At 38.8% G+C, this 13,031-nt stretch overlaps 1 protein-coding gene across 1 annotated transcript; it reads left to right on the top strand.

Moving 5' to 3' along the window:
• The first annotated feature begins 4,429 nt into the window (after positions 1 to 4,429).
• LOC134665740 (cyclic GMP-AMP synthase-like receptor) lies at positions 4,430 to 11,720 on the top strand. The gene is made up of 8 exons (XM_063522713.1): positions 4,430 to 4,545; positions 5,091 to 5,212; positions 6,027 to 6,234; positions 6,788 to 7,029; positions 7,471 to 7,594; positions 8,317 to 8,469; positions 9,075 to 9,236; positions 9,873 to 11,720. Exons 2-8 carry the CDS (start codon positions 5,169 to 5,171, stop codon positions 10,251 to 10,253), a joined length of 1,314 nt encoding a protein of 437 aa, XP_063378783.1. The 5' UTR covers positions 4,430 to 4,545; positions 5,091 to 5,168; the 3' UTR covers positions 10,254 to 11,720.
• The last annotated feature ends 1,311 nt before the right edge of the window (positions 11,721 to 13,031 follow it).

Genomic DNA, 13,031 nt, shown 5'->3' with positions numbered 1-13,031 from the left:
GAAAATAATAATATGTATTGATTGTATTATGGGTGGACGCTACTATAAAATCCCGGCCTCTCCCGCCTTTCCCGCAAAATGTTGCTACGTATAAAATAATTATTATTCCTGTCATGCTCTTGTCAGCCCTGTCAGCCACAATTCGTTTATAAATTTTTATCATTATTTGTTAATGATTCAAATGAGATTTGTTGATTTATGTATGCAGTTCTATCTAGTTTATCTAATATTTATGGGTGATAAAATATGGAAAATAAAATTAAATGGCTTTTCTATATTTTTCCGCTGGTAACAATCAATCCTTCGCATATAATTATTTCGCAAGGATTTCGTCCAGTGTTGCCAGATGGTCACAAAAGTCACATTTTTCGTGACTTTTCGCCTTCTCGTGTGACCTGTGCGTGACTTACGATCTTGAGGCAATTTTTGTGACTTTTTAAGCTAGACGAATTTTGGACAAGTTTAGTTCTGCAATTTGTATTATTTAGGAACGCGGAGAACACATCCAAGTTGACACTTGCACTGACACCTTGACGTTACATCCACCATCATGTTTATTATAATAGTCGTGGCAAGATGAGACTTGTTACCCTGACATGACGGTGTCATTTAGTTTGATAGTAGTAGTTATTTTTTTTTAGTGTATAATTAATTTCTTTTAGCCTCATATCTCGAATATCTGTACGAATAACATTATAATGACTTCGGACAAAAGTTTTATCACAAAATTTTCTACAAATTTGGTTAAAAAAAAAAAATTAAAATTTAAACTGTTTATTATAAATAAAATTTACAATTTTTTTTAAGGACTAACTTAACCTAATCTACATTATAATAGATTATTAGCTAAGTGAGAGGTTTTCTCATAGTTACATCATTGCCATTATTAAGGTTATATTCATTTTTACTCTGCGATCAATACTTTAGGAGTTACAGGCTGTTAAAGTTAAATAAAAGATAAGGTTTAAGAAAACGTCGTTTTTTCGTAATTGTTCTTTTTTTTTTTTATTATGAATGGGCTTACTCATGGCCACAGACTAGCCGAGGCGTAGACGTGGCCTACGATGGAGCGAGCTCGCCCAGAAGGTGCCTGTTCACTCTTGATTTGAAGGTTGCCGGGTTATAAGAACACGGAAATATAGACGCCGGCAAGGAATTCCATTCCTTGGCAGTGCGCATAAGGAAAGTAGAAGCAAAGCGCTTCGTGCGAATTGGTGGAATATCTACCAAGTAAGGATGGAAACCGGCCGTGCGTCTAAAAGTCCGATGGTAGAATGGGGACGGTGGAATAAGCTCGTGTAGCTCTTGGGCACACTCCCCGAAGTGCAACCTGTAGAATACCGACAGGCTGGCGACTTTCCACCGATGGGCCAAAGACTGAAGCTTAGCCGTTAGCTTCTTGTCGCCAATCATCCTCCTGGCTCTGCGCTCCACTGAGTCCAAAGCGGCGAGTTGGTATTTAGCTGAGCCATCCCACAGGTGGCTGCAATACTCCATACACGACCGGACTTGAGCTTTGTAAAGTGTTAGAAGCTGTCCAGGTGTGAAGTATCGCTTCACCTTATTTAGGACGCCCAGCTTTCTGGCCGCAGTTTGTGCTTTAGACTCAATGAAGCTGCCGAAGCTGAGGACTGAACTCAGCTCCATGCCGAGGAGTTCCAGGCTGTCGGCAATAGGTACAGATGCACCCCGGAAAGAAGGAGTCAGGTCGAATGGACTCCGTTTTGCGGAAAATAGACACGTCTGCGTTTTGGAGGCATTGAACGTGACCAGATTGTCATCACCCCACTGGGAAACGAGACTAAGGGTCAAGTTCATTCGCTCAACCATGGCCTCTCTCTGTGAACGTATATCCTCCCTGCTGTCCCCTGCACCAGCCAAATATCTCTCAACAACCGTACTGTCATCTGCATAACCTACAATGCTGGGTTGCAGCATGTCGTTAATGTGGAGCAGGAAAAGGGTTGCGGAGAGAACAGACCCCTGAGGAACACCGGCGTCAATGGCCATGAGGTCTGAAGAGCAGCCATCAATAACTACTCTGATCGACCGTTCACTCAAGAAATCAGATAGCCAGCTACAAAAGTCAGCAGGGATGCCGTATGCAGGAAGCTTGCTAAGGAGACTTGCGTGCCAAACCCTGTCAAAGGCCTTCGAGATGTCCAGAAACAGCAAGCGCTTCACCGTTCATCATAAATAAAAAAAAAATAGTTTAGGATAAGCAAGCTAAGCGACCTGCTGATATAATATAAAAAAAACCGGCCAAGAGCATGTCGGGCAATGCTCAGTGTAGGGTTCCGTAGTTACCCGTCCGTCAAAATAGACTATTTGCAAAAACTCAAAAACTGCAAAACCGATTAGGTTCGCTATATTTTTCCTTGAAAGTCTTTACTAAGTTTTACTTTCACGATTTTTTAAATATTTTTTGGACCCATGGTTAAAATGCTAGGGGAACTAAAGTGGAAAACACAACTTTTTTTCTTTCAGATCGATTATTTCCGAAAATATTAAGTTGATCAAATATAATATAATAGTCCTTAAAGACCCTTATTCATTTTAAAAGACATATCCAAGACACCCACACTATAGGGTAAAAGCGAAAAAAAAAATCATCCCCACTTATTAATGTAGGGGAGTCACCCTAAAAAAATACTTTTCTAGTTTATATTTTATGACTTTGTCAGTGTAGCAAATTTATATATTCATGCCAAATTTAATAATAGAAAGTAGAAAAAAATATTTTTTTATGGTGGCTGCCCTACATTAAAGTGGGGATGAATTTTTTTTTGCTTCCACCCTATAGTGTGGGATGTCGTCAGATAGGTCTTTTAAAACGAATACACTTCAAGAACCATTTTTTGATCAACTTAATATTTTCGGAAATAATCGATTTGAAAGAAAAAAAGTTGTGTTTTCCCCTTTAGTTCCCCTAACTTTTGAACCATGGGTCCAAAAAATATGAAAAAAATCATAAAAACATAGCTTAGTAAAGACTTTCAAGGAAAAATATAGCGAACCTAATCGGTATAGCTGTTTTTGAGTTTTTGCGAATAGTCTATTTTGACAGACGGGTAACTACGGAACCCTACACTGAACATGGCCCGACATGCTCAAAACCGGTTTTTTTATATTTTATCAGCAGGTCACTTAACTTGCTTACTCCAAACTAAAATTTTTATTTATGATGAACAATTACGAAAAGAACCGGGCAAGTGCGAGTCGGACTCGCGCACGAAGAGTTCCGTACCATAATGCAAAAAAAAAACGAAAAAAAAGCAAAAAAAAAACGGTCACCCATCCAAGTACTGACCACTCCCGACGTTGCTTAACTTTGGTCAAAAATCACGTTTGTTGTATGGGAGCCCCATTTAAATCTTTATTTTATTTTGTTTTTAGTATTTGTTGTTATAGCGGCAACAGAAATACATCATCTGTGAAAATTTCAACTGTCTAGCTATCACGGTTCGTGAGATACAGCCTGGTGACAGACGGACGGACGGACGGACGGACGGACGGACGGACGGACGGACAGCGAAGTCTTAGTACTAGGGTCCCGTTTTACCCTTTGGGTACGGAACCCTAAAAAACGACGTTTTCTTAAACCGTCTATTTTTTAACTCTAATTTAACTTTAACAACCTGAAGCTCCTAAAGTATTGATCGTAGAGTAAAATTAAACATAACCAAATTTGTAGGAAATTGTATGATAAAACTTTTGTCCGAAGTAATAGGCTACCTCGCACAACGTATCAGCATTGCGATACAGCGAGGAAATGCCGCCAGCATCCTTGGTACAATGCCTCAAGGGCCTATTTTAGATTTAAGCTAGTTATTAATTTAGTTTAGTAGTACCGAAGTAATTATAATGCTATTTGTACATATATTCGAGATATGAGCAAAAATAAGAAAAAAGGTACCTTTAACCCTCCCTGCACCCTCAGCACACCCCCTACCCTCGAGGACTTTTAGTATGTTTATTTAGACACCACAAGGTATACCTGTACCAATTTTCAAAACTACTCGAATTATTTCCGCAGATTTTTCTAATTTGCTTGGGTTATTTCTGAATTTTTTAACTTTCTCATTGACCCCCCAAAAGTAGCCCCCATGCTTAAAATTCATTTGTTTACGTTACATGACTTACATGTCCGTCTTTGGGTCACTGATAGGCTGTGACAGACGGACAGACAGACAGACAGACGCACGAGTGATCCTATAAATAAGGGTTCCGTTTTTTCTTTTTGAGGAAAAATCATAAAAGGTTAGTAGATTTTTTGTGAAATATATTATTTTCTGAATTTCTTCTAACAAAATCGATTTACCTACCCATACAATAAAATAATATAAAAATGTGACTTGAGCAGCAAAAACGTGACTTTTAGGGAAACGAAACGTAACTTATGACTCCAGAGCCCTGGCAACACTGATTTCGTCGTCCGCGCAGAAAGTTGAGTTCTAGTTTGATTACTACTTTATAAGATAACATCACTTGATTCATTTCCTCGCAAATATAAACGAAGTGGAACACTGTGTTTTTAATGCTAAGGTATGTTTACTTTACCTAATTAGGTATCATCTGGTATCATTAAAATTGAATCTATTATAAATAACTTTTTTCAAAAATTCTCTTTGGTTTTCTTTGTTAAGAATAATTAATTTTCATTGCGTGATTTTTAATTCAAAATCGTTTTACAATGAGTCTACACGTTCTATAAAAATGTAACTAATAAGTGAAACCTATATAAGTACCTCAAATACCTACTGTGCCTATATTAATTTAGTTATTATTACTAACGTTTAAATAAATATCAAAAAATGATTGTCTTTCACCGATAGTACAAATAGGTACTCGATCAATAAATAATGTTGAAATAGTTTTATACCAGAAGTAACAGAAGATAGTGTGGTATTCCATCTGTCCAATATATTGGTCCAATGTGGGCAATGTGCATTGCATCTCACTCTCTAATTAAGCAAAATGTGAGACTAAATACACATCATACAAATAAATTGTACAGGTGGAATACCACCCTTATATTAGGCACCTACTATACCTAGTTGATGTTGTCCCTGAAATTTTGTCCTTTGCAGAAGTTAATGCCATAGTGCCTGGTACAATAGCAGAAGAATAGCCATAAACTCTAAACAGGAAGATAAGTTTCGCACACCATGGTGGTTTACTTTACGGACCATCTGCGGGCCAAGGGTGCTCAGTAAGTAATTTTATAGTCATAAATTCTACATTATAAGCAAGGTTTTCTGGTGTTAAAAAAAGGGAACAGGCGCCTAATCTAATTAGGCTGCATTCTATCAGAGATGTGCGAGGATTTATAGTGTAGGAGGGATTTGTTTGTTAAGAACCAGTAGAATTTACCTGCAATGAGAGAGGATATGTAATTGAAGTGATTTTATTAGTTTTTAGGGTTCCGTACCCAAAGGGTAAAACGGGACCCTATTACTAAGACTTCGCTGTCCGTCCGTCCGTCCGTCCGTCCGTCCGTCCGTCCGTCCGTCCGTCCGTCCGTTCGTCCGTCCGTCTGTCTGTCACCAGGCTGTATCTCACGAACCGTGATAGCTAGAGAGTTGAAATTTTCACAGATGATGTATTTCTGTTGCCGCTATAACAACAAATACTAAAAACAGAATAAAATAAAGATTTAAATGGGGCTCCCATACAACAAACGTGATTTTTGACCAAAGTTAAGCAACGTCGGGAGTGGTCAGTACTTGGATGGGTGACCGTTTTTTTTTTGCTTTTTTTTGTTTTTTTTTTTTTTTGCATTATGGTACGGAACCCTTCGTGCGCGAGTCCGACTCGCACTTGCCCGGTTTTTAACAAACACATCCGTGCACATCTCTGGCTTGTCTTATCTTATTATGAGACTAGTGGGAGTGAAAGGCAGTTGTATCCTGTTTTTTCTCTTGTAGGTATATTTTCAGATAAGACAAAATTTATCTTTTAGCTGTAACTTTCTGTAATCTTTTTAACTAAGTAGTTAGGTAATAAATATCCTATGTCTTTACCAGAATCTTCCCCTTGAAGCCCGAAGTGAAAGTTCCAGCGAAACCAATCATCAGAAGTTTGAATAGTCTCCTACAGGACATATATGTGCGTTTCATAGCACTAAGAGATAAGGATTTTGAGAAATATTACAATGTGTTTGAAACAATATTCTTCAAACTGCATGAACTGATGAAAGAAGCAGATCCATACTACAAGCAATATTCCAGCGATGTGAGTATATCAATACACTCAAATAATTCAATAACTCTATTGCCACACCCATCAATTTTGCAATTATTGAAAATCAGGGTTGTCAAAAGGATACAAAACCCTAACTTCACCGATGACACCCTTCTTCGCCAAAGCAAAATAATTATTTAAATTATAATTTTACCAAGCAATAGATATCCATTTAATTCACAGTAGAATAATCTGCATAAAAAATAGGCACCTACCTATATTAATTTCTAATAGATACAATGTCAAATTAAAATCCTTGTGCCTTAAAAGAGCTGTGAGTCACTCACCTAATACAGTTGACTGAACGCTGTTTGAACGCCATTTAAAACATGCTACTAAACAGTCGCGTCGCTAACAGTATATATACATGGCCCACACCAATTATGCTGTCTAGCAGTGTAGGTAGTATAGTTGCCGCGAACCGCTAACGGAACGGACACCTGCTCGCGCTTGCGCCACCTGGCGGTCAATCGACGCGTTTTGTTAGGCAGTGAACCTTCTCTAAGTAACCTTTGTAGCTAGTACTATTTATTCTGTGATATAGGTACTATATGCGGGTAGCCACTACGACAAACTACGCATAAATAAACCAGATGAATTCGACATGGATATCGTCATCGGTCTGCCCGTCAACGCGGACGAAAACCCCCAAAACCCGGCTAAAAGCGACGTGGTCATCGAGGATATTGCTCCCGGCTTCGTAAGGCTGAAGATGGGGAAACAGTTTCAGAACCTGCCGAATAGGGATCAGAGGGAAGATTGGGAAATAAACCAGACGGCTTACAAGTAAGGATTGACAAATGCTTCCATTTTCTTATTTAATTCAAACAAACTTTATTTTAAAACATGACACTCATATTTAATAATTGTTTATTTTTAATATTTATTTATGACAAAGTGTATAAAACACGACAACCTAGATTTATGCTCTAATAATTTGATGCTATTTTAACAAAATTCGATGGTTTTGACAACGAATAGGTAATTTTTATCGTATTCCGTCGTAGTCACAGCAAAATTGTATGGCAACCAAATGGCAAAAATCGTTCACACGGCATCTATGCGGGAAAGTCGTCTAGTCGATGGAACAATTTTGAAAGTTGGCATACCTACAAAATTTGTTGTCACTACGGTATTCGATAAAATCCCGTATACGGTATACACAGTAGCTTGTTATAAGTTATAAATTAAGACTTTGACATTTCGTTATAAAAAATATTTTTACAGATGGCTAGACGATGACAACTACCTGCTGCGGTCACAGTTCATGTACTGGTTCAAGAGTGTGGTCGACAAGGCCATGAACCTCTTCGACGAGAACGAGGATGGTCAGCCCTACATGGACGTTCAGGTAAACATTATCATTTGAAATATTTTACAAAATGCCTTTTTTAAAAATAAATATGTATATTAATAAATATTAGGGGACATATTACACAGATCAACCTAGCTAGTCCCAAACTAAGCAAAGCTTGTAATATGGGTGCTAGGCGACGATATACATACTTATATACTTACATAAAAAACACCCATGACTCAGCAACAAATATTTGTGTTCATCACACAAATAAATGCACTTACCGGGACTCGAACCCGGGACCATCGGCTTCACAGGCAGAGTCACTACCCACTAGGCCAGACCGTAAAGCGCCATTTTGGCCTACACGCATCAATTGAATATTTATCATTAAACGTTAGTTTGTGATATACGAGTATGTAGATACTTTTTGTAAATGAATCATTCCCAATTTGTTGCCTTATGGATTTGTTTGGTCCCAGCTGTACCCAGCGGTTACAGATGGACCTTTTTTGTTTTTATTTCCACTTGGGGACAGTGGAAAAAATAGGCCCCTTTTAATTCTAAAGCAGTGGCGGATTTGCAGTCCTTGCCGCCCTAGGCCCCAGGCCCTGTAGCCGCTCCTTTCTCAGCACCTATTTCTTGTTCCCCTCAGCAATTTTTTTGTCACATTTTGCCGCCCCTAAATATCTTGCCGCCCTAGGCCCGGGCCTACTTGGCCTTAAAGGCAATCCGCCACCGTTCTAAAGTCTAAAAACTTTTTAAAACCATTTTAGGGGACTGAGTACACCCTCCGCCTATCTGCCAGTGGACCGGCGTACACGCTCATCATCGAGGACAAACACAGCGGGTTCCGTCTGGACGTGGACCTGGTCCCGGCGCTCAAGTTCCCTGAGGATCGCTGGCCTATCACCAAGAAATATAGAAGGGTTTGTAACCTTGTGTGTGCGACATAGCAGATAAGATTGCAATGAGGGTTTCCGCGATCGAGTTTTTCACTAGATGTCAGCACCGTGGCGAGAGGTCTAGCTGTCATAATCCACCAATCATGTTTAACCATGTTTTTTTTATTGGTGGATTTTGACAGCAGCTGTCAAAAAGACCTTTCGTCACGGTGCTGCCATCTAGTGAAAATCTCTGCCAGTGGGCCCGCGTACACGCTCATCATCGAGGACAAACACAGCGGGTTCCGTCTGGACGTGGACCTGGTCCCGGCGCTCAAGTTCCCTGAGGATCGCTGGCCTATCACCAAGAAATATAGAAGGGTTTGTAACGTTGTGCTCGCGACATAGCAGATAAGATTGCAATGAGGGTTTCCGCGATCGAGTTTTTCACTAGATGTCAGCACCGTGGCGAGAGGTCTAGCTGTCATAATCCACCAATCATGTTTAACCATGTGTCTAGTGTCCTTTCTGTACGGTAGTACTATTATTTATTCTGTGGTTTAGTTTGAACTTCAGTTTGTAACAACGTTTACCTATTTTCAGTTAACAATGGATGACCAATACAATTCTATTACGTTTTTCCCACGCAGATACCCAAGCGTTGCAAGAAGGATTTCTTCATGGTGGTGCCGAAACCCTTGAAGGGCGGCCGCAGCCCGTTCGACTCGGACCGCTCCTGGCGGCTGGCTATGCATATACAGGAGAAGGACCTCATGTACGATACCTGTCATATGAAGCAGGTCATACGACTGGTAGGTAATCTTATTCTTTTAAACGAGCTATTCTTGTATATGTATTTATACATATATATATATTTATTTCTACGGCTCTAACGATTTCCATGAAATTTGCTATATGGGGGTTTTCGGAGGCAAAAAAACGAACTAGCTAGGTCTTATCTTAACTCGCATCTTTGAGTTTTTATATGTTTTCCGGGCGAAGCTCGGTCTCCCAGATATTAGTATATTACATAACACTGGTTTAATCTTTCACGATTATTACACATTATTAAATTGTGAAATGGGACTTAATCGCGTATTGAAGTTTTAAGATTTACCTCCAACGTTTCGAGGACGGCGTTGTCCTCGTGGTTTCGGAGAAGGTCTTGCAGTTGATATCAACATTTTCTAGCTGCGCGAGTTTTTCGAACCGTTGCGACTCAGCGAGGAAATGCTGCCAGTATTCTTGGCACTATGCCCCAGTGGCCTTCTCTAGATATAGATTTTTAGTTTTTTTTAGGTATTAGTTTTAGCTTTCTAGGTAGTTTTAATTTTGGGCTACTTTTTATTGTAATTTAGTTTTTTAAATAAATATAAATGTTCCTGCCAAGTTTCATGTCATTTAAGCCAGGCGAACTTAGACCGAATTCCTAATCTTGAATATTCCAGATAAAGAAGCTGCGTGACTCCCTAGGCATGGACAAAATAGCAAGCTACTACATTAAGACCATATTCTACCACGAGGCCATCGAACGAGAGCACGATGAAGATTTCTGGAGCAGAAACAGCCCTGCTGATCTCTTCATATACATGGTCAAGAAGTTCCTTCAATACCTGGAAAACAAGAACATTCCATATTTCTGGAACTCAGAGAATAATCTGATAGGACACATCAATGACTCGACTTTAACCAGCTACGCAAATCAGCTGAAGCAACTTGTAAAGGTTTTGGATAATTTGGATGATCCGTCGAACTATAAGAAGGTTGCGAAGTTTTTGTTGACGAAGAGTCAATTTGAGATGTACAGGAAGAAAATATTGCGCATGTAATAGGGAATATTTACGCGATACTGCGTAGAGGGCGCCACTACCACGAGCCATCACAATCTGAGGGGCCCTTTGTAAACAAACCGCCTTGATGCGACAATGTCATATTTTTTATCTGTGAAAAACTGTCTTAAAACAGTTTAAGTATGTATAAGTTACTCTATGGTTTACGATAGGCGTTAGTGCTGCACTCTGGCGGCAGGACATTGCTGTAATACTATTGCTATACGCTTCGCAAGTCTTTTTTTTTTCGGAAATTCAGAGCCTGAATCTGTGGTCCCTGAAGAAATGCTGATTTTCCGTGATCATAGCTATTATGGGGGGTAGAGGTAGAGAACAATCTCCTATGGGAAATCAGGCAGCTGTATATGATAGTTCTAAATCTCTCCGGTGGCGCTAGGGTAGCACAAGGATATGACATAAACTTACGTTATTGACGTAGTGAAGTTCACTGTCAGTGATTTGATTTTTTTTTGTCAAGGTAAAAATAATTTCGCGATGTATTGTGGCGCCACCTATTTAAGGTTTGATGGACAATTTTCATACACATAGATTGTTCTTCTTACCTCTACCCTCCATAATATAGATATTCCATTTAAAAATACAGGTGCTATAGAAATATCTGAATTTATTAAGTGACCATAGAGATGCAGCTGATGTTATATGGATATCACAAATAAATTCTCTATGGTCACTTAATAAATTCAAATATTCCATGATTATTGTCATTTTCCATTCAAAATACAAGTGCTATTGACCTATATCTGAATTTAGTGACATTACAGATTTAGGCCATATATTTTTTTTAATTTCATCTTGTGTGTGACGTGCTTAATATTATCATTTAATATTTGATCTTAACAATAACAGTCTTGTTTTCATGTGGTTGCTTCTTGGAACAACTTTTAAGTCATTAATTTAATTTTATGTTAAACTGTTAAGATTAGAATTTTATGGTGCTAAAAATATTTTAACCGCATATTCAGGGCGGGTAAAAAATAACTGCATTCCCGTTGCCATGCTAGGGAGGTTTTGGAATTATACTGAGCAACTTTTACTATTGGGGCAACCTCGATATCGCGAAAAAAAATTTGGCTGTCTCATACATTTTGGCTGGTCCATTTTCTATGGGAGGGTAAATTTTTTTGTTGCGATTTCGGGGTTGGTCCCATAGTAAAAATTGCTCAGTATAATCTCAAAATCTCCCTGGCAAAGCGAATGGAGTTATTTTTTAGCCACCGTGTATAAATGCATAAATGTTTTTTTTTTTCAGTTTATTATAAATAAGCACTCTGGTGGTGGTCTAAAACACTATTTAAGGCATAAGTAGGTCCTTAAGTTAATAATAATTACAAAGCATAATATTGTCGGATCTCGTATAACTTTTAGGCGATAGTTGACATATTTTGTAGATTTTATACGTTGTGTGGCTCATACTTTTTTTAATTTCTAATAATAGATGTAGGATTATTGAAATTTAAGGACTTTTATTTTCACTTACAACAAACTCTTTACTGCCAACGACGTCAACTGACGCGCGCGGCTTCAGCGCAATATCAACCTTCGTGCATTCCCACAAGATTCAGAATGACGCGTCGCGCATAGTGTTCAAAGGCTTAAATTTTATTTATAGTAGCGATACGTTTGTAGACATTGTCTACCGTGTCTGACGTATAGCTGCGTCCTTGTCGTCAAAAAACAATGCATGTACCTAATGTGTAAATAAACTAAAGTAAAGAACTGTCAGCAACTGAAGGCTGAAGCGAGGTACCTACCAAGGTAATAATCGGCACTATTTAGAAAAAAATCGTAGCTTATTTTGTCAATCAAAAGAAACATGTGGGACAGTCAGCAGCAGAAGTTACTAAGCGGTCGAGGTGTTCAAAATTACCTTGACGTGCTAAAGAGAATACTCTTAACAATAAAGTCGCGGCAAGATCATTTTGAACACCTCGCCCGCTTAGCAACTATTGCTGCTGACTGTATCTATGTATGGGATGATTGGGATGCATACAGAGTTACTGCCTTTCAGCTTTGAGTAGCAGTGTGGGATACGAGATTTTTTCAAAGTGCCGATATAAACATACACATTCGACCCTATTACATTAAAACTAGGTATATAAAAATACTGTAATAACAGTGATAACACTTTCCCTGATATGTAACTTTTTTTTTCCACTGGCAACGAAACAATTTCGTCACAAGATAGCAAAATGCCATGCCAGTTGTATTATAGCAACGATAGACGCTACACGTGTACTGCATAATAACACCACACATATTATAAGGTGTTATAAGTTTAATATAACTCGATACTTGGAGACTTATAGATATAATTAATATAAGTAAATATTAATGGGTACCTATATACTTTCGGGACGAACGTAAGTACCTTTTGTCTTCAATATTTTGTTTCTTTATTTAACAGCACATCTTTTAGGACCGATACAGACGGACTGCAATCCGACTGTGTATGTTAATTCGTATAAACTGCACGCCAACTGCAAACGTCGGCGTGCAGTGTACAAGTTGCAGTCGAGTTGCAGTCCGTCTGTACCGGCCTTTAAAGTAGTTTATAAATTATAAATCAAATATCATTATATTATTTATTACTTATGGCAGGCGTTTCTCACTCCGCGATTTCGTCGCTTTGCTACAGGTAGCTAAAAGTGCATCCGTTCGGCCCCAATTTTGGGGTTTGCCATAAGCCGCGCGTGGCGCTGTCGCCACCTAGCGGCCATATCTGTGCTGATCGTAACAGACGCGTTTTGTTAGAGAGTG

The sequence above is a fragment of the Cydia fagiglandana genome, chromosome 7, assembly GCF_963556715.1.
Source record: "Cydia fagiglandana chromosome 7, ilCydFagi1.1, whole genome shotgun sequence".
Classification (NCBI taxonomy): Eukaryota; Metazoa; Arthropoda; class Insecta; order Lepidoptera; family Tortricidae; genus Cydia; species Cydia fagiglandana.
The sequence above is the reverse complement of the archived record's forward strand: the minus strand, read 5'-3'. Positions and strand labels throughout refer to the sequence as shown.

What these genes read in the sequence shown, in the direction of transcription:
- LOC134665740 (XM_063522713.1), top strand. Translation starts at nt 5,169, where the DNA reads ATGGTGGTTTACTTTACGGACCATCTGCGGGCCAAGGGTGCTCA. An exon ending in TCACCAAGAAATATAGAAGG is followed by an intron (nt 8,470 to 9,074) that starts GTTTGTAACCTT and finishes TTTCCCACGCAG; the next exon opens with ATACCCAAGCGTTGCAAGAA. An exon ending in TGAAGCAGGTCATACGACTG is followed by an intron (nt 9,237 to 9,872) that starts GTAGGTAATCTT and finishes TGAATATTCCAG; the next exon opens with ATAAAGAAGCTGCGTGACTC.